Source organism: Sturnira hondurensis, unplaced genomic scaffold, assembly GCF_014824575.4.
Source record: "Sturnira hondurensis isolate 20B ecotype Veracruz unplaced genomic scaffold, ASM1482457v3 Scaffold0018337, whole genome shotgun sequence".
Lineage (NCBI taxonomy): Eukaryota > Metazoa > Chordata > Mammalia > Chiroptera > Phyllostomidae > Sturnira > Sturnira hondurensis.
The window spans coordinates 3,746,649-3,770,944 of NW_028090968.1; the positions used below are offsets into that span (position 1 = coordinate 3,746,649).

General features: G+C 41.2%; 1 protein-coding gene across 2 annotated transcripts in view; it reads left to right on the plus strand.

Annotated features, from left to right (window-relative positions):
- The window catches only part of GRIN2A (glutamate ionotropic receptor NMDA type subunit 2A), a 370,947-nt gene that overhangs the window by 311,028 nt on the left and 35,623 nt on the right, over positions 1 to 24,296 (plus strand). For both annotated transcript variants that reach the window (XM_037069016.1, XM_037069017.1), the window contains one exon: positions 5,897 to 6,057. In XM_037069016.1, coding sequence (XP_036924911.1) covers positions 5,897 to 6,057 — 161 coding nt within the window. The remainder of the gene's footprint in view (positions 1 to 5,896; positions 6,058 to 24,296) is intronic.

Sequence of the window (24,296 nt, forward strand, 5' to 3'; positions counted from 1 at the left end):
TCACTCATATGTGGAATCTAATGAACAAAAAACTAACAAACAAAATAGAAACAGACTCATAGAGAACAGACTGACTGCTGTCAGAGAGGAGAGGGCTTGAGGTAGCTGGATGAAAAAGGTGAAGGAATTAAGGAAAAAAAACCCCATAGGCACAGACAACAGTATGGTAATTACCAGAGGGAAAGGGGAGTGGGGAGACATAGAAGAGGGTAAAGGGGTGGTAATTAGTGATGAAAAGAGACTTGACTTGGAATGGTGAACACACAGTACAGTATACAGATGATGTGTTATAAAACTGTACACCTAAAACTTACATAATTTTGATAACCAATGTCACCCCAATAAATTTAATTAAAATTTAAAAAATTAAAAATTGGCTTGGGGCAGAAGATAGCAGGAGAGTGTGTCAAAGAGTAGACTATCACTTAGTAGGTGCTCAGGTCATACTTGCTGACTGAATGAAGCAGTCACAGTGTGTGGACACTGTTGACACCCATCTAGCTGCCCTGAGATCCCTCTTCCAGCTGTGCTTGCCAGCCCCACCTTGGTTGATAAAGACTCAGACAAGGGATCATCACAGGATCATCACCTGTGGGCATGGGAACTGTAAATGCCTGGGATTTAAGTTCTCCAGTTTTTTCAGTTGCCTATAACCAACCACAAGCCCAGCTGCTCTGTTGCTTCCAGGTAGTACAAACTCAGGAACAGTTTACTCTCCAGAGCTCCCTGCTAGATCAAGCTGAGACTAAGACTTTGCCTCAAATAATATCCTTGGTTGGCTTCCTCCCTCTCCCTGACCTCCTTCCTCCTCTCCCTTCTGGTTTGACCTGGAATCCTTCCTTAATAAATCATGTTCATGCAATTCCTAGGCTCAGGCTTGACTTCTGGCCAAGCTCTGCCTAAATCATACAGCATCTGTTGAGGCAGCAGAAAAACCCTGCACTCAGCTGGGAAAGCTGGGTTTCCATTTCCTCTCCACCATACACAGGCTCTGTGATGCTTGCACAATCATGTAACCTGTCCATGTCTCCTTACTCCTCTCTGTAAATTTGGGAATCACAGTTGTAGGAGGATGAAAGGAGACTGCAAACATGAATGGGCCTGGTAGCCTGTGAGGCTCCTTCAGACACAAAATCCTGTAACATGATTCTATCACTTGGTAGGAGCAAAAGTACAGTTTCCAGAAGCAGTGATGGGAAGTGCAGTAGAAGCACTGGGGAGCAATGTCCTGGATGTGAGGATTTTTCCAGAAAATCAGCAGCAGCCTATTCTGCTTTTTTTGCTGCTATTTTCAAAGGCTAGGGCAAAAAACTCCCTTGCTGCATAGTTTTGGTTCTAAATAATATGGCCGCTTGTGGGAAAACTGATTAGAACCACTAATAATTTGACTGACCTTCTCTGATTTGGAAACACCTAGTAACAGATACTACATCCTCATGGGATACAGCTCAGTTTCCAACCTCAGAGCATTAGCAGCAACAGGTAGCTCTTTTAATTAAATGTTTGGTAAAATTAGATAAACAGCAAAATTCTTAGAGTAAATAAGCTAAATCCTCCCAGGTGATTAATAGCAGATATACCAAGGAAGTCTGCACAATAAAAATCTATATTGAATCAATTTATTTTAATTCTGCACACAAGTGGGTTTTTTCTCCCTCTCTTTTAAATCATGAATACATGTGTAACATTTGCAATATTAGTGCTTGCTGTGAAGAAGCACCTTTGGAGTCCATGGTGTGATCAGATGAGCTTCGGTTTATATTACAGCAGGGTGAATTCATTGGTAAATGCTCCCCTAGGAATTATTAAAGGAAAATTGGAAATCCAAAATGTTGGGAATCACTATGGTAGGGGAAACCCATTGCTGGGAGGCAGATTAATGTAGTGGAAAAAGCAATGTCATATTTGGGGCCAGATACACTTGGGTTCAAATCTTGGCCTTGCCATACAATGGTTATATGGCCTTTAGAATGTAGTATCCTCAAGGTTTAGTTTCACACAGAGGAGGCGGGGTGTTAATACCATTCTGGCAAGGTTGATATGAGGTTTAGAAATTATCTACTGCTTTTTCCCTGCCCTTCTCTTCATCTCCCTCCGCCTCCTCTTTATAATCACCCCTGCCTGATTCAAACAATTCCTCACTTCTGGAGTCTAAAGTGATACTGCACTGAGTTGGCCTTTGGTGACAGCAATGTAGGGAATCCAGGGAACTGCCCCTGGTTCCTGTGACGTCAGGCTGTCTCTGGGAACTGCAGTTATACTGCCCGTGGTCCTGGCCCACCAGATTTACTAAATAATGGAGGCCTCTGAGCCTCCCCTGCCCCTGAAGGGCCATAGGTGTCTGATGCTGACAGCTGGAGCATGCGGAGCTTCGCCAGTGGGAGAAGACTGTACTAGAAATAGGGGCTCTCGTTGCCAGGGTTGCTAATTTACAGCCACAGAAGACAAACAGATATTTTTAATAAATGTGTAGCTTTGGTTCATAAGAGGAACAAAGAAATGTCCTGGTCAATGGCCACATTTTTCCTAAACAATTTATTTCCCAGAACTGCATCTCTACTTCCTCCATTATAAAGTGCTTGCCATATCTTCTTTACTTGGATGACTTTCGAACCTGACCACAGATGAGATGGGGAAAAAATTAGACTATAACCCTCTAATCCTCTCTTCTCCACATTGGAAGGAAACTGGCTCAGTTATTTGGCTAAAGTCACTCTGGGCAACAACAGGTGATGATGTGATATACACCAAGCATGCAGATGCCAGGAAGCCTTTCAAGCATTTTGTGATTAATTGCAAAGGCAATCCCCAATTTACAGACAGAGGAACTGAGGGTTGGAGAACTTAAGTAGCTGCTCAGAATGACTGCATTCCTAAGTGGCAGATGGAGCAAAATGCTCTAAGCCCAAGTTAAGGCGAAGCCAGTTAGTGTGAACAACAAGGGCAGCCTTGAGAAAGAAACTGTGAGGAGTTTCACTGACTCCGGGCACTGTGATTAGATGGCTCTCTGGTCCCACTGGCAGTGAAAACCTCTGCATCACCCCTTCCTTTGCTAAAGCCCACATTTGTGTCTTCCTGCTTGCCTGTGAATCTCTCTGAGAGAAAGCTGTGGCAGAAATCATTCCTGCAAGAAACAGCGTGTCCTTGATGCAAAAGCCTGGGACTCAGGAGATGAGTCATTCTTGCCCTTGTTTTTCACACTAGATGTTGACTCTTTAGTGAGCCATGAAATTAATTTAAGGGTTGTGACCATTCAAAAACCCCAGAACATAAAAGATGCCATCAAGTATATCACACTTAGAAAGAGTGAGTACTATGAAGTGATGTGCGTGTGTATATACAAGGTGGCAATGGAAGATGTATAGTGAGCCGTGCTATAAAAAGTTTGACAGCCTTTAGTCTGGTGGGAAAGGTTCCTGGATCTTGGTCTGGGCTGAATCTTGTGCGGGAGATGATACAATCAAGGCCAGAAGGTTATGGACATTCATCCCAGAGGCTGGTTATCTGCATGTCACTGTGCAAACCAGAGGCAGGGAAGAAAGGAAATCTAAAAGACATACTTGGCTCACCTGCAGCAGTTGGGGAGTGAAGTGGAAGGCAGTTCATCAAACTGGCCATCATGGATATCTCTGGAGATTGGGACCTGCTGCTACAACATGTAGATTTATGAACAGCACTGTTGCTTCTGTCTCCCAGAGCAGGCAACTGCCATGTAGATGAGCCTGGGCTCAGGCCTCCTACTCTTTCAGTGATGAGTTGAGGAGCTGCTTGCTGGCATGTGTGCAAAGAGCATTTTGCTGTTGACACACACACACACTCCCAGTCAAGGCACCCAGCAGGAAGATCTCCTTTGGACAATGTATGGCCACTTCCCTCCAATGCTGTTGTGGCAGCTTATTATGCAGCAGCATGCCTCATTTAGGGGAAATGGTTTTCAACTGGAAATTTTAATTAACGGTGAAATGAAGTGTGGGAAAAAATAGTGTTTCTGGTTGGTCTGACTCTTGGGTAAATTTGCGTGCTTTCTCGAGCAGTTCTCAGTTCCATGGAGGACATGCTGGCCTAGAGACCTGTGCATTCTTGTCTTGGTTTCACCATGGAACTGCTGGGGGACCTTTCCCTCTCTGGGTCTCAAGGTCCTTGCCTCTAAGAGGAGGGATTATTAGTACAGTCTCTGAGGAACAATGGAGTTCAGACCTTAGCTTATGGTCTTATTTGCATCACTTTCAAGTTTCAGAATTGTATATTTCATAGAAAATTGAGGCCCAAGTTGTTTTTGCCAATGATGATAGTAAAAATGAAAAATAATAAGAGTTTTATTTTTGAGTGCTACTCTGTCTTGGGCACTATTCTAATTACTTGACAAGTGTTATAATTTTAGATCTTCCCATTGACCCCACAGGAGAAGTACTGATATGTTTCCCATCCTATAGGTGGACAATAAATGGAGGCAGGGTAAAGTGAAGTGACTTATCTAAGGTCCCACAGTCTGTAAGTGATAAAACCTGATTTTTGCAACTTGTGAACCTGAGCTCAGACTCACAGTCATTGGCCTGTGTTGTGTTGCCTCCAGATTTTCATCGTGTTTTAGGGACTCAGGCCCAGTTCTCTTGACTCATAATCTGGTTAGGTTGCCCCAGACACTGAAGTTGTGAATGGATAGTATCAGCCAATCATGGAAGACTAGTGGAGCATGGACAATGAGCTTTCATGAAGGCTGGAAGACCATACGCAACATGTACACCCCCAGGAAGCTAATGCTTAGTAGGGACATCAGCTTAACAAATCTTCATGTGCCTGACGTTGTGCCTGGAGTATGTTAGGCCTCCAATGAGTGTATCACATATATGGAGGAATGAGTGGATAGAGGATGAATCAATGGCAACATATATTCATTAGAAGGGAAAAATAATTTTTCTTCAACCCTTCTATGTTTTAGGCTGAGAAACTGCCTCTCATAATAAAAGGCAGATTAACAAGAGAAAAGCAAACAAATTTAATAACATGCATAATGTCTGTATGCAGGGGAGACACCCAAGAAACTGAGTAACTCCCTTAAGTAGCCCAAGCCAAGACCTTGAATACCATCTCCAGCTAAAGACAAAAGGTGATGGCGGGAGGCAAATTGTGGGAGGTTACCAGGAAAAGCACAGTTAACAAGGGTTTGGTTGTTTGGTTGTTATACAGACTTAAGTCAGTTGCCTTCTCCACCTGTAAGAGTTATAAGAGATTTAGTCATCTTCCTCTTCCTGGTACAGAGAAAAAGATACCCTTGCAAGTAGAAATTCTCCTCATAGATGTAAATATCTCTCACAAAAGGGTTAACTTCTACTTGGTTTCCAGAGCTACTCCTGTGTCCGCTATTTCTTAAAAATAACCACCCCCAAATAATCCTTATGTCAAAGAAACGTATTTTGGAATAGCATATTCTGCTTCCCTTCCTCATTTTCTGGGTGCGGTGAAGGTCATTGTAAATGGAGTTGACACAAGAGAGTGATTGGTGAAGATCACAGATTTCATCATAAGATGGATAAATGAACGGAACTAAAATAACTTCATTCCTGCTCAACCAGCATTTCCTGAGCTCTTCCAGTTCCCTAGTGCCTACCACTAGGCCACTGGCTATAATGGCATGAAAAAAATCAGTCCAACAGGTATCTTTTGCATATTCAGTCAATAGGTACTCGGGAACAGTATGGAACAAGACACTGGAGCTCACAGACCAGTGGAAGATGTGATTAAGCACAAAAATGATTGTGTTTTTGCTGTGTTAATGCATGCATATGTCTAACTTACACAAGACACGGTGATGGCTGACTTCTTTTCCTTTTCCTCCTCCTCCTCTTTCTCCTTTTTTTTTCTTTCTCTCTGTCTGTCTGTCTCTGTCTCTCTCCAGTTTCAGAGACCTCATGACTATTCCCCACCTTTTCGATTTGGCACAGTGCCTAACGGCAGTACCGAAAGAAACATTCGGAATAATTACCCCTACATGCATCAGTACATGACCAAATTTAATCAGAAGGGAGTAGAGGACGCCTTGGTCAGCTTGAAAACAGGGTAAGGATGTTGGTTTCTTTTTTTCTGCAGGCATGCCAGCTGATAAACCTTGCAGAAAATGACTCTCTGCATGTGTTGGTGTTTATCTACCCCCATTGGAGAGCTATGCAGTCAAGATGGACCCCAGTTAGGGGCTGCTTTTGTTAACCTGATGAGCATCACAGGTTTCCTTTTGAGTTGTGTTGGGGCAAAGCAAGTCCAGGACACTGTGAAGTGCCACCAGTGGGGTTTCTTAAACTGATAAAGAAGTTCATCCAACTCCATGGGCTATTTTACCCAAATAGAAATGTTAAAAAAAACAAAATTCAACTGAGTTCTTCTGGCTGGGAGACTAATGGAAATGACATAAGGCATTAAGAGGAGAAAATCAAGTTTTAGTACATGTGCACAGGAAATGCACATAAGTGTGAGAATTCCAAAGATGGAGAGGCAAAGTGAAGTATATGTGTCATTCTGGACTAAGGAGTAGAGACTAGGGGTCCAGGACTTCAAAAGGAAGTAAGACAGTTTACAAGGAGATGAAAAAAAGTTAGTGTTTAGTAAACAAATGTGTACTGGGCCATCTTGAAACAGTGGGACGCAGGGAAGAAGGACTTTGATCAAATGGGCTTCAGTAGGTTCCTCTTTGTCTGCGGCACCAAGTTCATGTTAAACTGTAGTTGCCTATGATGATATCTCCTTTTTAAGAGCAGGTTCTCTATCTTAAATTCTTTGGGGCAGTAAGGGGGGCAGGGGACAAAGTTTCATCCTGAGCCTTCTGGGCCTCAAGTGTTGTCAGCTCAAAATAATCTGTATGCCAGAGTGGGACATCTTGGGTTGACTCATTCTGAACCCCCACTGTTCATTTGAAGACCTAATTGACTTTATCCAATGATTCATTAAGTGGGCAGCATTCCATCTAGCAACTAAAAAGGAGTTCTGAGGATCTGTACAAAATGGAAGGTTTTGTAGGCAGAAGAGGGCAGGAAAAGCAGTTTCTAGCAAAGAGTGGACCATTTCAGGCCAGATCACTTTCCTCTGGGGAGGGTCACATAGGCAGGCAGATTACCTCACTAGTGCTGACCAGGTAATTCCAGATTGACTGGTTAATGGTCACATTCCTGGGAAGAAGATGAAACTGCAATCAAGTCTTGGTTTGCTGATGTTGGGCTTGGCATAAGCAACTCCATTTGGGGCCTGTTGTTTCTTTTTTTCTTTTTTTTTAACAGAAAGATCTGAGGAGATTGAGAGTTTATTTAAAGTGGTGAAAACACAGTGCTATAGATTTTGAGCCGATTTTTAGGTAGGAGTTTAGGGGTATAGTTTTATGTGAAAACAAACAGTATAACTTTGATAAAGGAGAAAGGCAATATGGAGGGAAAGGCAGTAAGAACTCAATCTCTGTACAGTTATACCTAATATTCTTGAGTACCTATGGCATTGTGGTAGCATATACGAAATAACTGAAGCTATAAAGAGAAGACAGCACAGTGGTTAGTTCAGGCTGTGAAGCTGGAATACACATCTCCTTCTCCCTTTCTGTTACTTGCTGTATGAACTTGGACACTGTTTTAATGGCTCTCAATCTCATATATAAAATGAGAATTATACTAAGAACTAATTCACTGGGGTTTCATGAGAAAATGTGCAGGAAAGCATTTTAGAAATTGCCTGGCATAAAGAGAGGGCCTAGTTGTTATTGTTGTAATTTGGTGTAAAGGTTAAATTCTATTTTGTGGACTTGCCAAAGTATCAGAGGTGTGTGAAATGCATTTTTGAAAGGATTGCACTAAAAATGACTCTGCTTTAAGTGAAGGAATTGTTTAATGAGGAAAGTTTTACTTATCCAGAAAATTAACCTACATGCATTGTCCCAATCACCAGGAATTCCTGACAAACAAAATGTTACTATAGTGCATTCTCCTGAATCCACAGCCTTGTCTCTGGGCTGTTTCTGCAGGCCCAGTGCAAAGGTCTCGAAACTCCTTTGTGCCTGGGGCTGCTGAGAGGGCCTCCTCTAAACCATCAAACCCAGGTCTCTGCGTAATTTCCCAGGAGCTTTGGCTAATAGCAATTTGTCCTTTCAATCTCTGGAATCTTTTTTGGTATCTTGGCAGGGACTAGGACAGTATTTATTTAGATGTTGAGTCCATTCCTTATCCAAACCTCATTGACACACTGTTCATTCTGGCTTCCAATGGTTTTTCAAAATGTTTTATAAAGTTAAAAAATGCAGAAAACTATGCAAATACTGAGTATACTGTTTGATGACTTTGTACAAACTGATCCGCAAGGTCAATTAACAAGACTTCATCAAATTCCCAGAACCTACCCCCTACCACCATAGCCTCTTCCAGTCACTATTATGTGTGGACCATCCTCTCTTCCAAAGTAGATTCTCTGTCTGTTATTCCAACATATAAGTAAAAACATACCAATGGGGGTGGGGGCGGGTTCAGCTATTTTCTTTTTCAACATTTTGTTTATGAGTTGGTTGCATATTCCAGTTCTCTCATTCTCAGTGCTGTATAGAATTTTATTGTAGGAATACAGCACAAATTCATCTGTCTCTTCAAGTCTTGGTGAACATTTGGGTAGTGTCCCAAAAAGGCTATTATGTGAAATGGTTCAAACAGCATTCCCACACTTATTTTGTTGCACAAGTGAGTACATTTCTCTTGCTGTATACCCAAGACTGGAAGTGCTAAGCTATAGAATGTGTGTTCAATTTTAGTACATATCGGAAAAGATACATTTTTTATGCCTTTCCATTTTAGCCATGGGTATGGTTTTGTTTGTTTCAATTGTGGTCTTTTCATCAATGTTCATTTTTTTCATTGGTTTATTAGGGTTTTTTTTAATAGTATAGTAGAGAAATGAGTGCTTTATTTGTGGTGTGATTACAAATGTTTTTCCCAGTTTTCTTGTTTGTCTTTTACATTCGAGAATGAGTTCTTTTTTAATGCAGGTTTTTGTTTTTTGTAGTCACATTTACCAGTCTTTGTTTTGTGACATGGATTTCGAGTTATAATTTAAAAGTCCTCCTCACTCTGAGGTTACAAAATAACTATCTCCTGTTTCTTTCTGTTTTGGTTGCATCTCTGATATTTAGCATTTTTCTGAGTGTAGAATGTGAGAATGACTCCAACTACTCCTATGACAATGAGAACCAAAATTTGGGGACAGCTACCACAGTATGGCACCAGGTCAGACAGACAGAGCAGATCATGTCTGCTCACCGCCCACTTCTCTCAAGGGGCAGCTTTGCCACACTTACTGGTCTTTGTCTTCCCTCCCACATCTTGTTTCCTTTTTAATTTTTTTTATTATGAAATATTTTAAAATGTGAAATGTATTATAAAATCATTTTACAAAGTAGATATAATGAGGTTATACTATTTAAGGAATAACAGATAGTAAAATGTACTCCCAGGCACCTACCATCTTTAAAAAATAGCCATTTCCCTCCTTCACTATATACAGCATCTCTAGAAGGTTTCAACCCTGTGGAAGGTAGAGATGGGTGCCCCACATGCTCCTGAATCGTTAATTCCCCTAATAGCTTAAAATCCAGTGAGCCTTGGCTTAGACAACCCAGAGCACCTAGCTTGTCTGTTGGGTCCCAGCCCTTGACCTACAAATCTCAGCAACAGTCATCTGCTGCCCAGCAAGGCACATGCATAAACCCCAGTGTCAGTAAGGTGGGAAGGCTCCTTTATAGACTGCAACTTCCTATAAGAGTCTGGAACACAAGAAGGACTTTGGATTATGGCTGAATGAGAGTCCCAGCTTGGTTTGAGTCGTGGCTCTATCGTTAGCAAGCTGTGGCCTTGGACTTCTTTGAACCTCAGTTTCCTCATCTAAATAATGAAAGGGCTGGAGTCTCTGATCTGTAAAAATAGTTTTGAGATTCTTTTATTCGTGTCGAACACTTGAACATGTATTTAAAACATTCCAAAATTCAAAATTGAGACATACTGTTGGTGGTGGTAAGAATGACACCAGGTGTTAGACCCATGGGGTCAGACCGGACCCTGGTTCAGCAATCTCAGTACTTGTGTTCCAGATAGGAAAGAATTGAGAGCAAGGACTGAAAATGTTAAGAGAGACTTTATTTAGAAAGCCATAGATGTAGAAGTGAGCTGAAGAAATGGGCGCAGGAGTAAGTTACAGAGGAAAACAAAAAGGCCCATGGAGCCTAGGAGAAAGAAAGAGGCAAGGAAAGTGTGCCTGAGAGAAAAAGTGGGGGAGAGGGAAGGGAAAGGCATGAGCATGCTCCCAGGAGGGAGTGCACCCTGGGTCCTCTGTCCTAAGGTGTTTTCAGCCTGGAGATTTTAGGGAATGTCCCGGGGGAGGATTTCAATACAATATTTATCACCTTTCCAGGAGTGTCTTTTCAAGGTCCTAGTCTCCGCTGATTGGTCAGTGCCAGAGCAGAGATATTGTTAATCAATACAGCTGGTCCTGAGGCAGCCAAGGATTCAATTGTCTAGTTTTGCTGCTTTTCTGGGTCTGGGGCAGAAATACAACTGAGGCCTAGATGTTATCTCTAGGGAGGAAAGGTCAAGGGGTCTAAACTGATGACCAGTGATGTGGTAGAGGAGGAAAGGTTACCCTGGGGCAAGGTCTTTATTTTCCCAGTTTTGTCTGTTGCTAGACATGCCCAGCTTTCTCCCCTGGTGACCTTCTGTACCTGGCCCATTGCCCTTGCTGTCTATTACAATACTATGTGTATAAATGGTTGTCAGTTTTGCCCAAAGGATTTAGAAAGGACTCGAAAGCTGGGCATCTCCGAACCTGGCCAGTAGACTAACCCTGCCTAAATCACTTGTCAAAGTATTTGGGCCCAACACAGAACCTTTTCTCCAGCGAGGGAGCCTATAAATCTGCATTTGAACAAGCATCCCTTACCCCCCTGCTCCAGGTGATTTTGATTCATGCTAAAATTTGAGAAGTACTGTTCAAAAGTGGTTCAATAAATACATTTTACTGAGACAGCCTAAAGAGATTAAATCAAACAAATGCTTATCTCTGGGATCCAAAATTGCTTTAAGAAGAGCATAAGCAGCAAGAAACTTGAAACTAAGTTGTTCAGTTTCATTCTAAATTGAAATTTATAATAAACAGAGATAAAGCATCCAGAAATTATTGTGTAAATCAGTGAGGAAATAATATTTGATGTGCAAACATTGACAGAAATAGGATTTTTTTAGGAATAGAACCAAATGTGTATGAGCTGTTTGTGACCCCAGATTTCTAGACCAGCGTTTCTCAAATCCTAGCCTGAATCCTCCATTCTGTCTGAACCAGTGGGGTGCAAATAAAAATGTTTGTCCTGAACCCCAGTAGCCAATAGAAACAGGTTTTCTGGGGCAGGGCCTGGGAATCTGCATGCTTTCAATTCACAAGCTCTTCAGTTGGTCCTTCTGTGTGCAAATCAGATTTTAGAACATCTGCTCTAGAAGAGTGAACTGAAGCTGAAATGAGCAGACAGATTTAGAGTTACAAATGCTCAGTCATCAGGAGCCAATGTTCTCCAAGAAGTTTTGGCAAGTGGGCAAAACTGCAAGCATAGCACTTATGCCAGATTTAAATGAAACTATCAACATCCCTAGGACTCCAAGGAGCCTCATATTTCAAGACACAGTGGGATGATTTTTTTCCTTTAACTGATATTATGTACACTTATGTGTATAAATTTCTGAAAAAGTCCCAATTTCTTTTAGAAGCATCAAACTTTAGCCCTCTGGCACTCTGGTTCCCTATCTGATTTTATTTCCAGCTCAACAATGTTGGGAAACAGATACTTATTTCCATAAGTATCTTTGGCTTCCTTTATGTTGAGTAGTTTGGGAGAAAAATTAGAAAGCAAAGTTGCCTTATCACCAATAAGTATTATTTTTGCAAAGTTCAAATTCTGTCCATAAAAATAAAAGAAGGGGGAGGGAATTTCAGGGGGAAAAAGGAAGGGTTTACAGGAACAAGTATACAGGACACATGGACAAAAACAAGGCAGAGCTGGAAATGGGAGGGAGGTGGTGGGGAGGTTTGGGGGGTGGGCTGGGATGGGAGTAGAAGGCAGAAAACTGTACATGAACAACAGTTAAAATTTAAAAATAAATAAATAAATAAAAGAAGGAATTGGTCACCTTTACCTGCAAATATCAGAACTGTCTTTATAGAAAAGGTACACACTGAACCCCTGTTTGAGAGCACAGGTCTTGAAAGCCTGTGGGGTTCAGGAGTCTGTGTCTTTAGTAGCACTTTTAGTGACTCAAATACAAGTAGTGTCTGGGCTTTGAGAGGGTAATTAGTCAAACCTTGAGAGGTGGTATTCTCTCTGGCATGGACAGAACAAGAAAGGGGAAGGGCAGTTCAGGAGAAGTGGAGGCATAGGGGTACATGAGTTTAGGTTTGATCATGCTCAGTTGGAAGTGCCTTTGGGAGAATATCATCGTATTTCCATATTATCTCTGTATTTGTTGAAACCTAACAATCTGTGACATGGAACCCTAGGTGCTTCACATGAATGATCTCATTTAATCTTCAAACCTTCGTATGATCACAACATTCCCATGAGCTGAGTACCACTGTTATCTTCTTTAAGAGGTGAGGAATCTAAACTCCCCGAGGTTAACTCATAACCCAATAGGCTATTTACTTGAGCAACTACATCATAGCATTATTAAGTACAGGAGTTAGGCTTGCCTCCTCACTTGGCAATGCCTATAGACAATTGGATATGTGAGATTACAGTTTAGGGATTTATATTTGATATAATCATATATATGCATACTTAATATTATATATAATACACATGTATTACATAATATATATTTATTAATTGATGACTTGGCAATTGATAAGATCACAGCATCCTCATTTGCATCCTCAAAAGAAACTGATCCAGGGATGTAGAAATTTCAAAGCCAAAGGTAGACCAGGAAGGTAAAAGGATCCTCGTGAAGTTTAGTTGCTATACAGAGCAAATTTAAGAATGTCATTTGAACAGGTTTCATTAGCTATATTTTATCATTCAAGCAGAATTAAACTCAGAGGGTTCATTTTCAGCTGCTGAGTTCGAAAGCAGACATAGACATCAGGGTTCAGTGAGCTGTTCTCCTAAATGGAATAATATCTTCTCTGGAGAAAATCTGATTGACAATGACCTGGTTTTGGGGATCCACCCCCACACTGCAAATAAAGCTAAAAAATAATTGCTACCACATCATAGACTTAGGAATTTTTTTCATCGTAAAAGCTCAGGAAAGCACAGATATCAGGTTTTCTTTTGTACTTGGAATTATTTCCTGTTAAAACCTATTAAAACTATAGTAACAGAATTTCAAGGCCATCCATAAAGCATTAAATATAGAAAGAGTCAGGGGAAAATTAGATGAAGTGAGATCCTAATTCTGTAAACTCGAAGATGGAGTGAGAAGGTAAGAGAGAGGGGAAGAAAGGAGACTAAAATCAAATACATTAAAATGTTCTCAGAGATCTTGCTAGGTGATTAGGATTGGGGTCTTTTTCACATCTTTTTATAGGGTGTTTAATAAATTTTCTGCAACAGAAGTATTACTTCTAATAATCAGGAAAAGTGTTTCTTCTAAACATAATTCTTCATTTCTTCCTACATTTCCTTTGGGTTTGCCCACGTGTTTACATACATTGAATCAGTTTGCATGTAAGTCTGTGTTTTACTTTTCTCAGTTAAATCCATACCATTTTGTTGGCCCGTTTTCACATTTAATTACTAGGTTGAGCTAGAGGAATTTTAATTAACTTTACTGCTTTGCATTTTCATCATACCTTGACTGGCGTTGGAGTGCCCTACAAGAAACAGTCATTTTTTGCAAGCTTGCTGATACCATTATTGCAGACCAATTTGCTGAGAATGTCATCCTACATCATTCCCCAGACTTCTGTGCTGTGCACAGCATTGTTTTTCTTCACTATGAAGGCATGCTTTTATCTTGTGAACAACACAATTCCTGAAACCACTTGCAGTTTTCCTTTTGCTTTGGCTGCTACATCACTCAGAGCTTAATTTATGATCCTCTGTTAGCAACTGTGAAGAGCTTGCATTCTGAATATCTGCTTCCAGACTTTACCTAAGGCCTTTGCTGCCATTCTACCTTGATTTCACTGAACTCTAATTGCTTCATCCATATGTTTAAGCCTTATTCTACTGCAATTTGAATAAGCTACCTCAGTTGTTTGGGGAACTGAATGAGGTATTTCTTGATGGGAGAGAGATGGGGTGAAGGGAGGGAGAGAGAGAACTATTGGCCACCTCCCATACTCGCTCCAGCCAGGGACCAAACCTGCAACCCTGGTGGGTATGTGCCCTCACCTTTTGGTGCACTGGACAATGCTCCAACCAACTGAGCAACCTGGCTAGGGCTAAACAAGATGTGGTGTTCCTAACTAACAGATAACATTTACTGAGAGCTTTCAGATGTGCCAGGTACTGTTTGTTCTAAATGTGCTGCCCGCACTATCTTTTTAAACCTCGTAACAACCCTATGAGACAATGACTATCATGATGCCCATTTACAATGGAGAAAATAGGCACAGAGAGATTCAATAGCTTGTCTGAGGTCACACTTGCCCCAGAGCCCATGCTTGGAGTCATGTCATAAAATAATAAGTATGGATATTCCCATAACATTATACAGTTAGCCTGTTTCTAATTGCCTGCCAATTTTGTTCATACTTTAAAATGTCTCTTTTTCCTTTGAAAGCCTTAAACTGCTTTAAAAAGGGCCAATATTTCTTCTTCCACTGAGATGGAGAAAAGAAGTGAACTCACAAGGGAAAATAAACCAAAAGAAGGATGTATTCCTTATAGTGGGATACATCTGGTTAGGAAGTTCCTCCTGGTGAGACTGAAGAAGCAGGAGCTCCTTGGAGATTCCATCTCCTTAGGGATGGCCTCTTCTTTGATGGCTGACATTTCAGAGGGCTTCAAATATATGCTCTCATTTCATCCTGACTCAATTTGCCAAATAGGTGTTCTTCCCATTTTACAGAAGAGGAAACTGAAACTCAGGGAACAGGAGCAAGGCATCTGAAGGACAAACCAGTGGCAAAACCATCATTCAAACTCACCCTGACCTCTCTTTCTCCCCTGATGTGCTGACTCTGCTTGTGCTGACAAGTGATCCATCCTGGGAGGGGCTGGACCCCTTCCTTTTGAGGTGATGAACTAGAACCAGAGAAGTGGATGCTTTTGCCCACCAGCAGCTCAGATTCAGAAAACCTCAGTACTGTGCTTTCTTTCTCCACTGTGAAAATTACAAACCAGTTCCCACTGACCTGGTGCTAAAACGGTGGGGGTGTTAAAGTATCAGCCTGCATACCTCTTCCAATGTCTTGATGTAGCAGCAGAGTGAGAAGTGAGGTTTCCTAGGGCTGGGATAGCTCAGACCACAGAGGCCTCCACACATGTTGGAAGACAGTCTTTACAGCCCCTGGTAAGTGTGGGGGCCAACCCTGAAAAGCTGCACCTATGCTAGCAACTTCTGTCTCCTTCCATTGAGAGAAATGCAGGTGGAGGAGTGATAGAAACTCAGGTATCACCCCATCAGGTTACTCACCTGAGGTAGTTTCCTGTGGCTTCTATAACAAGTTACAAAGAACTTGGGGTTTGAAGCAATAGAAATTTGCTTTCTTGCAGTTCTAGACACCAAAAGTCCAAACTCAAGGTGCCACAAGGCCATGCTCCCTCTGAAGTCCCCAGGGGAGGATCCTTCCTTGCCTGGCTCGACTTCCAGGGTCTCCGTGGGCTCCAAGCATGCCTTGGCTTGTGGCTGCATCATTCCAGTGTCTGCCTTCATTTCCATATGGCCTTCTCCCCTGCGTGTCTCCTCTTCTTATGAAAGATTCTTCTTCTAAGTCGTTGGATTTAGGGCCCTTCCAAGGATTTCATTTTGAGATCCTTAACTGTTAAACATTCAAAGACCCAATTTCTTTTTTTTTATTTAATTCTTGTTCAAGTACAGTTTTCTGTCTTATATTCCCAGCCCTGCCCCCCTCCCCAGTGCTCTAAATAAGGTCATGTTCTGAGGTTCTCAGGGGACACCTCAACCCACAACAGTCACCTGGGTTACAATGAGGTTTTCCCAACACCATCTTCTGACAGGTGTCCTACCTCAGCACAGACAGGGTGAGCTCTCCTCTGGTGTATGGGTGTGGGGTGAGCCCTCAGCACTCACTGCTCTACTGAGTGGGTGCTCCTGGGAGTGACACCATATCCACCTGATGCTCAGTGCACAGGTGTGCAACATGGTGCATGAACCTCCACCATCAAGCGGTGTGATAATTGTGCTGGTTGGATTTCTGTGCCTTCTCCTTCCCAGCCTCTTAATCTCGGTTGTTTGGTGGATCTCACTCTGTGCCAGGCACTGTTACAAGCACTTTTTTTACAAGCACAAAATTCCTCACTTAATTTTCACAGTGGCCCTCTGAGGTTGGGACACACAACAGCTCCACTGTATACAGAGAAACTGCTGTGCAGAGAGATTAAGGTACCTGTCTGAGCAAGTGCTGGTCAGCTTAGAGCCGGGAGTTGAACTAGCTCTAGCATCTGTGCCTTTAACCACAGTGCTAAATTGCTTCTCATTAAAAATATATTCTCATTATAAAAAATAAAAATACAAATATATAGGCATCTCCGTGACCATGTTCCAATCTCAGACTACCCCACCACCAGGTAAGCACTGGTCTCTGTTTGATTTCATACCATTTCTCCTACACCTTTGTTAGGCATTTGCATGTATTTATATGTCTACACATAATTATAAAATTTCATTCTGTGGGATTCTGTTAAACTATGCAGTATGTCACAGTTTAGTTTTCAATTAATCTTGTGTTTTAAAGAGCCTTCCATATCTGTAGGTGTCTTTCTTCATTTTCTCCGGCTGCTGGAACAGTTCCATGGTATGCGTGCATCACAATCTATTTAACCATTTCCTCTGGGGGATGTTAGTCAGGTGGTTGTGTTAAAAATCTTGATGAGTCCTCTGTGCACTTTCATGAGTACTTCTGCAGGAATAATCACAAAAAGTAGATTTTCTGAGTCCAAGTATTCACACTGTCTTGAAAACTTTAGTCTTAGCCAAATGATTGATTGATTGACTTATTTTCTGAGTGGCTTTCTGGTGCAGAACATGAACTTTGGAGTGATAAATGCCTGGCTTCCTACACTGGCTCTGATAACTACTGTGTGACCTTTGGCAAATTAAATAACCTCTCTGATCCAGCCTTCTGGAACTCCTTTAAGAAGAGCTTGACTTAGGAAAAGTACCTGGCACATAATAGGGGTTTTATCAAACATTGATTCTTTTTCCATCATCTTATTTTTATTTATTTATTTTATTATATTTTTATTTTTTAACTTAATTTTTTTCTTTTTTTACAGTTTTCTGTCTATTACTCCCATCCCATCCCACCCCATGCTCCCCCACTCCCTCCCATTTCCACCCTTGTCAGTTGTTGTCCATGTATCCTTTATATATGTTCCTCTAAATCCCTCCCCTTTTTCCCTTGAAATTCCCTCCCCTCTCCTCTCTGGTCACTGTCCCCCTGTTCTGTATTTCAGTGTCTTTGGTTATATTTTGCTTGCTTGTTTGTTTTGTTGTTTAGCTTCCTGTTAAAGGTGAGATCATATGGTATTTGTCCTTCAACACCTGGCTTATTTCACTCAGAATAATCTTTCAGGGATAATTTCTATAGTTCGTTATTCATTTATTTTAATATATTTTATTCATTATGCCATTATAGTTGTCCCATTTTTTCTTCCCTTTCTTCCCTTCCATCCTGTACCACCCCCCACCCCCCATCATTCCCCTACCTTAGTTCATGTCCATGGGTTGTACATACAAGTTCTTTGGCTTCTCCATTTCCTATACTATTTCCTGTCTATTTTGTACCTATCATTTATGCTTCTTATTCTCTGTACCTTTTCCCCCATTATCCCCCTCTTCCTCCCCATTGATCTCCATTTCTGTGAATCTGTCCCCATTCTAGTTGTTTGCTTAGTTTGTTTTTATTTTTTTTCAGGTTCGGTTGTTGATAGTTGTGAGTTTTTTTGTCATTTTACTGTTCATATTTTTATCTTTTTCTTAGATAAATCCCTTTAATATTTTCTATAATAAGGACTTCATAAAGATGATCTCCTTTAACTTGACCTTATCTGGGAAGCATTTTATCTGCCCTTCCGTTCTAAATGATAGCTTTGCTGGATAGAGTACTCTTGGATGTAGGTTCTTGCCTTTCATGACTTTGAGTATTTACCATATTCACCCAACATCTCTTTCATTTTCATGTGTTCTGGCCTATGGGATTCCTTGTCCTGTAGTCCTGGTGTGTGACAGGTTCAGCAGCATCATTTATCACTACCAGGACAATGTGAAGCTTAAAAGCTAAGTATCCTGGATTTGAATTTCCTCTCTGCTAATGTTCAGCTGTAGGACCTTGGGCAAGTTAATTAACCTCTTAAACCCAAGTTTTCCTTTTTTATAAAATGATGCTAATTTTGGTTCCTCCATGTAGGAGTCCATTGTATGGATTAAATGCACTATGCAGGCAAAGAGCACAGTGTGTGGCCATAGTAAACATTTAAGAAAAGTCTGCACAAAGAAAAGAGTTTTGAGCATTTTTTTATTATATACTATGCACCTTGGAATTTGCAGTAAATGGTCAGCTCTTATCCCAAACCCTTGAAGAGCATATTGTAAGGAACTCTATAAAATACTTATATTACAGAAGGGACCAATATTTTTCCTATGACAGAACATGAGTTGTAGTGTGAGGAAATAGTAGCATTTGCACAATGCTTTAAAATTCACCAAGAAAATTAATAGCAAATTCATAACAAATTTATAGCAAATTCCTTCAACTGGTGTACAACCATGTGGGGAGATTGTTTTCCTTCTAGTCACATGGGCTTAGAGGAGTATACAGATTTGCCCACCACCCATCCCATATCTTGTTTCTTTGACCCCACATCTTACCTGAGGACTTGCCTTTGGATTTGGGAAGCTCTGCAGGGACACTCAAAGGCATATTGCTATAGCAAGTAGCAGACTGTTCTGGGATCACTGACTGTGGGATGCCTTGGACAGAGACCTCTGGGCCTCAGTTTCCTTGTCTGAAAAATTAAAAGACTGCATTATATAATCTATCAACTTTCTGGACATGGTTAATTTGGGTCTAATACTAAACTGAACAGAAACAAAGCAGGGGTTTGCTGTATTATTTAACTCTTCCCTGTTTTTCAGGTTATTAGTCAACAGGCAAAGTGTGTGCACCCCATCTCTAGTGTTTGCTCTCTCCCACTCTTTCTCTCTCTCTCCCTCCTCTCTTGCCCCTCTCTTTCCCTCTCCCTCCCTCTTTGTTTCTCTCCCTATAAGTCCATCTCCTTCTTATTCTCTCCCTCTCTGAGTATTACTATCTCTTTTCCTCATCTATTTTTTGTTTTTTCCTTTTGTCTCTTTCTCTCTCAGTGTCTTTCTGTTTTACTCAGTGCCTGCCTCCATCTATATCATTCCCTCCCTCCCTCTCTCTCTCCCTCCCTTGTTTCCTCTCTCTGCCTCTACATCTCCCTCTCTGTCTTACAAAGTTGCTCAGGATTTTCTCAGTTAAAAAACAAATATTAGCCATTAGTCTTTTTTTTTTTTTTACCCAATTCACAGTGACTGTTACTGGTAGAAATAATTAACACAAATTAAACTCACAACAGCTAAAAGCACATAGGATGAAATTTGTTGACTAAAAACCCATAGATGACTCAAATCTTCTTGGCCAATTTTGGATCTCTGCACAGTTTTGACCCAGGAGCATAGGACTTGATGGAAATAATAATTGCAAAAGAAAAGTCAAAATAGCAGACGTTATAAATCAGTAGAATTTGTTATGGTTCAAATGCCAATCAATGAATCAAAGCCTTATAATTTAAATACTAAAGAATTGATTGCAGTGAAAATAGTTTCCAAGAGAAAATGGAAACAATTTAACTATGCTATGTAAGACATCAATCTAGGAATTAAATTAGCTTAATGGATTTTGCTCTGAAAAATGCCTCCTTATTGAAAATGCATTAAACTTTATATTCATAAACTTAGACTCAAAATGTGATTCTAAGCTACTTTCCTAAAGCCAGTTTTAGACTATCCTGTGCTGATTGCAATTTTAGTTTCTGTGCATTTGAATGTCTCTTGCCTAAGCCAGCACTTGCAAAAGTCATCATGCCTCAGTGATACCACTTCTTGGGCCAACCAAAGCCCTTCACCCACAAATAGCCCTGTGTCTGGGTGCTTGATGATGGTCTGTATCACCATTGCTTCTCTGTCCAATTAAGTCCCCACTAACCTTCAGTAGGCCTCAATGATCTCCTGGATTTGCACCCAAATCTGCAATTTACACAATACCTTTATTTCCGTTTTCATCTGTACAACAGCCAGCCCTATGCGACCTACTATTCTGCCATCTCACGGATGAACAAGAGATAAACAAGTCAAAACTCCAAGAGGTCTCAGAACTAGGCCTCATTCATAGAGCCAACACTGAACCCCATTCACTGTTCCACAGTGGCCTAGACATGCTGACTGGCCTCAATTGCCAGGTGATGTATTTCTCTACCTAGAAAGGCTTTGATGTGACCTAAAAAATGATATTCAGTTATCATCAAAGAGATGTTTAATTTTCAGTAACACTTTAGACCTCCAAAACACACACACACACACACACACACACACACACACACACACACACACACGGAGGTTTCATTAATTCATCAGAACAAGTCAATGTCTTGTTAAAGGCTTCTTGGATGTTAATGAATGAATAATTAACTTTAACTATATAATTAGGCTTTAAATATGCTGAGACCCCAGAGAGCATCTGAAAACATGTATAAGGAGATGAAGAGCTAAAATCAGAAACTTTTGATTAGGAAATATCAAGCCACTTGACAATACAAGTTCCTGTTCTCAAAGGACCATGTTCTTCCTTTATGTTGGGGGAATCAGATTTGCCCACAGGTAGTCTTGGGGCTAAACTTTCAGGCCATCATGCAGGTACAAGAAAGACTGACTGAAGTAACAGGATCAGATCTACACACTCCAGCAAGCTGTAGCTACTCTTCAAAGCTGTTAAAAAATCAGGCAGGAAGACGCTAGTTTAAAGTAGCATGGGTTTCACATGACAGTCTTCCTTACTTTGTTGCAGATTTGCTAAAAGGTTGTCTTATTTCTCCCTCTCATTTTGAATTACTGTCATTTTTTAATCATTTGCTTTCCTTGAGAACTGCCAGTGACAGGGAGAGGTGACAGCACCGCACAGCCTCAGTGATGCCAGGCAGGGTGATGGGTATGTCAAGAAACCCACACAGCATTCGTTTCAGGCTCCAGTTCTTTTTCAGCCCTCGCATCGGGGAGCCCAGCTGTTACTTCATTTGTCACAAATGTTTGGAGAAATGATCAGCCCTCTGTAGGGAGTAGAATTGGGCTGGATAGGGGCTCTATCCCATCACAGGTCTCTGATCCTGATCTTTGAGCCTCCTCCGCCCACTAGGAGAAGCACTTAGCCAGTGAGAGCCATGCGACCTCAGCAGGAGCTGGGAAGGTGGGAACAAAGATGATTTCCTCTTGAACAGCAGGAGAAGAAAATACGGAGCAGAGAATCATACTGGGTTCCTTACCTGTGATCCCTCCTGCATCCAGCTGACTGCTCTAAGTTCTGAGGGCCTCTTTCCCCCAGTGTCAGCCTTTCATCTCTGTGATGTTGCAAGCCCAAAGCTTCCAATTACCATGTGGCAGCCTAATGTATCCTTCTGTCTCCAGCAATCACAACTCCAATCCCCCAAGTGCTTTTGGTCTAAATTGGGCTTTATTTTCAGATGGTCTTTTCTTCTTCCTTACTTTTAGCTTCAACAAGAAGCTATAGCTATCTACATCTAAACATCTCCTGAACGAAGGGACCAGAGATGTTTTCTGTGGGGTAACTCCAGACTTGACACAACTATGCATCTTCTGGAAAAGGGACACATGAACAACCCACTAAAATCTCTTAAAACTCTATTCTGGTCTCTTCCTTGCTTTCTTTTTCATGTCATTGAGCTTGATTTATAGCTGTAACCCCCAGTCCAAATTTCATGAGTAATAGAGCTGCCTTAGTTTCTTTCACAAGTCTTATGGATCACATGGTGGCAGTGGTTATCTGTGGCCTTTGGTATCAGACTGCGTTAAGTCCAAATGCTGCTCTGACAATTCTAAGCTGGGGGGTTGTGTAGAGTCGCTTTACCTCTCTGTGACTTAGGTTCTCATCTCACAATGGGAATGGCAGTAGTATGTAAATCTACACATAGTTACAAGGAATAATTGACATGAAATAACACATATAAAATATTTAGGACTGGATTTGTCATACAGAATGCAAAAGAGCCGTGAGCCCCTTTGCTGTGAAGTCCGAATTTGACTGAATGCATCCACTTGTCCTGAACATTTGTTGTGCCTGCCACTGCACACATTTTACTCACATAACCTCCCTTTATTACCAACATCCCACAAAGGTGAGATATTGTCCACTGCTTGCTCACACACGTTGGCCACAGAGCCCACTCATGAGGATATCAGCAATTTTTAATTTTTTAAGAGTATTTTTATTTCTATTGAAAAAAGATTCATCATGAAATATGGCAGTGATTGCTGATATCTGTGCTTAATGATTTAAACCACTGTTGGACACATCTTTTGTGCTTGCCAGATACAGTATTAGACTGCCATCCCAGAAATGCATCAGCGTGTGGAGAGTTAACAACATGAGGAAAAGCTTCACCCCATGAATACCAACATATGGTCTTAATATTTGAATGTACCTGTGCACACATGTGTGTGTATTTATGTTTATTTTTTGAGAAATTGAGAGAAGAGAGTTGGGGAGGCTTAGAAATTTTTAAAATAACCCAGGTTCTCTAGGTCTCTGTGGTAACTTTGATATGTGAAGTAGGGATGTTGCAAAACACCCCGCTTCAATCAAGAGGACAGATGCCACCCATGGCCTTAAGTCTTCAGAAAACACATGTTATTCAGAGCCTCAATTTCCCTATGAAAAGTGGCAGAAGGTGACTATCAGCTTGCAGCATTATAAGATGCCAAACCTTGGTGAGTTTCTCAGCAGGACCACCAACCACACAAAAGAAGGAAGTGACTTTCCTGAGGACGCACCATGATCTGAATCTGGACTAGAACTCAGCTCTCTTCTACCTGCTGGTCCACTGCTCCAGTCATGCCCTCTGCAACCCTCACACACAAACTGATCTCTTAAAACTCCCCATCCTTTATGTCCACAGGTCTCAGTATTGCCTGCTCTGCAGAAAGGCTGTTTCCTTTTGGTTTGTCACTGCTGGTTCGTCATCGCCATTGACAATGCCCAGTTTTCTTCCTTTCTGCTTGGATGATCTGATCCCCTTTGAACACTTTCAGAATATAAAACCAATCCTACAGCCTTAGATAAAAGCTTCAGGATCTTTCTACTGCTGAGACTACCTTGTAGTCTTGCCCCATCTCTAACCATTATAGAAACAAAAAGTTAAGATGTAGAATGCAGCTGTAAACCTTCCAAACGGGTCTGTTCCCCTAGGGAGTCCTCAGCAGCTGTCTCTGAAAGGATGCAGTGTTTACATCCACTCCCTGCCACTTTAATTTTTCTATGCTTCATTGTTTTATGTTTTCTTGTTAAAGAAAGAAAGGAAGGAAAGTTAACGAAGTGCCAGGAAGTTGAGTGATCTCCAATTTCACTTTCCTACCTACTTTAGAATTGAGTATTCATCCCCATATTCAAGGGTGATAATTCCATCCTTGTTAAATAACTTTAAAAATTGGAAACATGCTCTGGCTGGTGTAGCTCAGTGGATTGAGCACGGGCCTGTGAACCCCACAATCGCAGTTGGATTCCCAGTCGAACTGGGTTGCAGGCCAGTTCCCAGCAGGGCACTCACAAGTGGCAACCATACATTGATATTTCTCTCCTTCCCTCCTCCTCTAAAGATAAATAAATAAAATATTTTTTAAAATATTGGAAACAATATGCACACTTGATAAAAGAGATCTAGGTAATGAATGAGGCACAGGGATGCCGTTGAGGGGGTTACATGGTGCTTGTCTTTTGTGAGGTGCTGACTGGGAGAGCCATACAGAACTTCTAGGATGATGAAAATGTTCTATACCTTGATCCGCATGGTGATTTTAAGGATG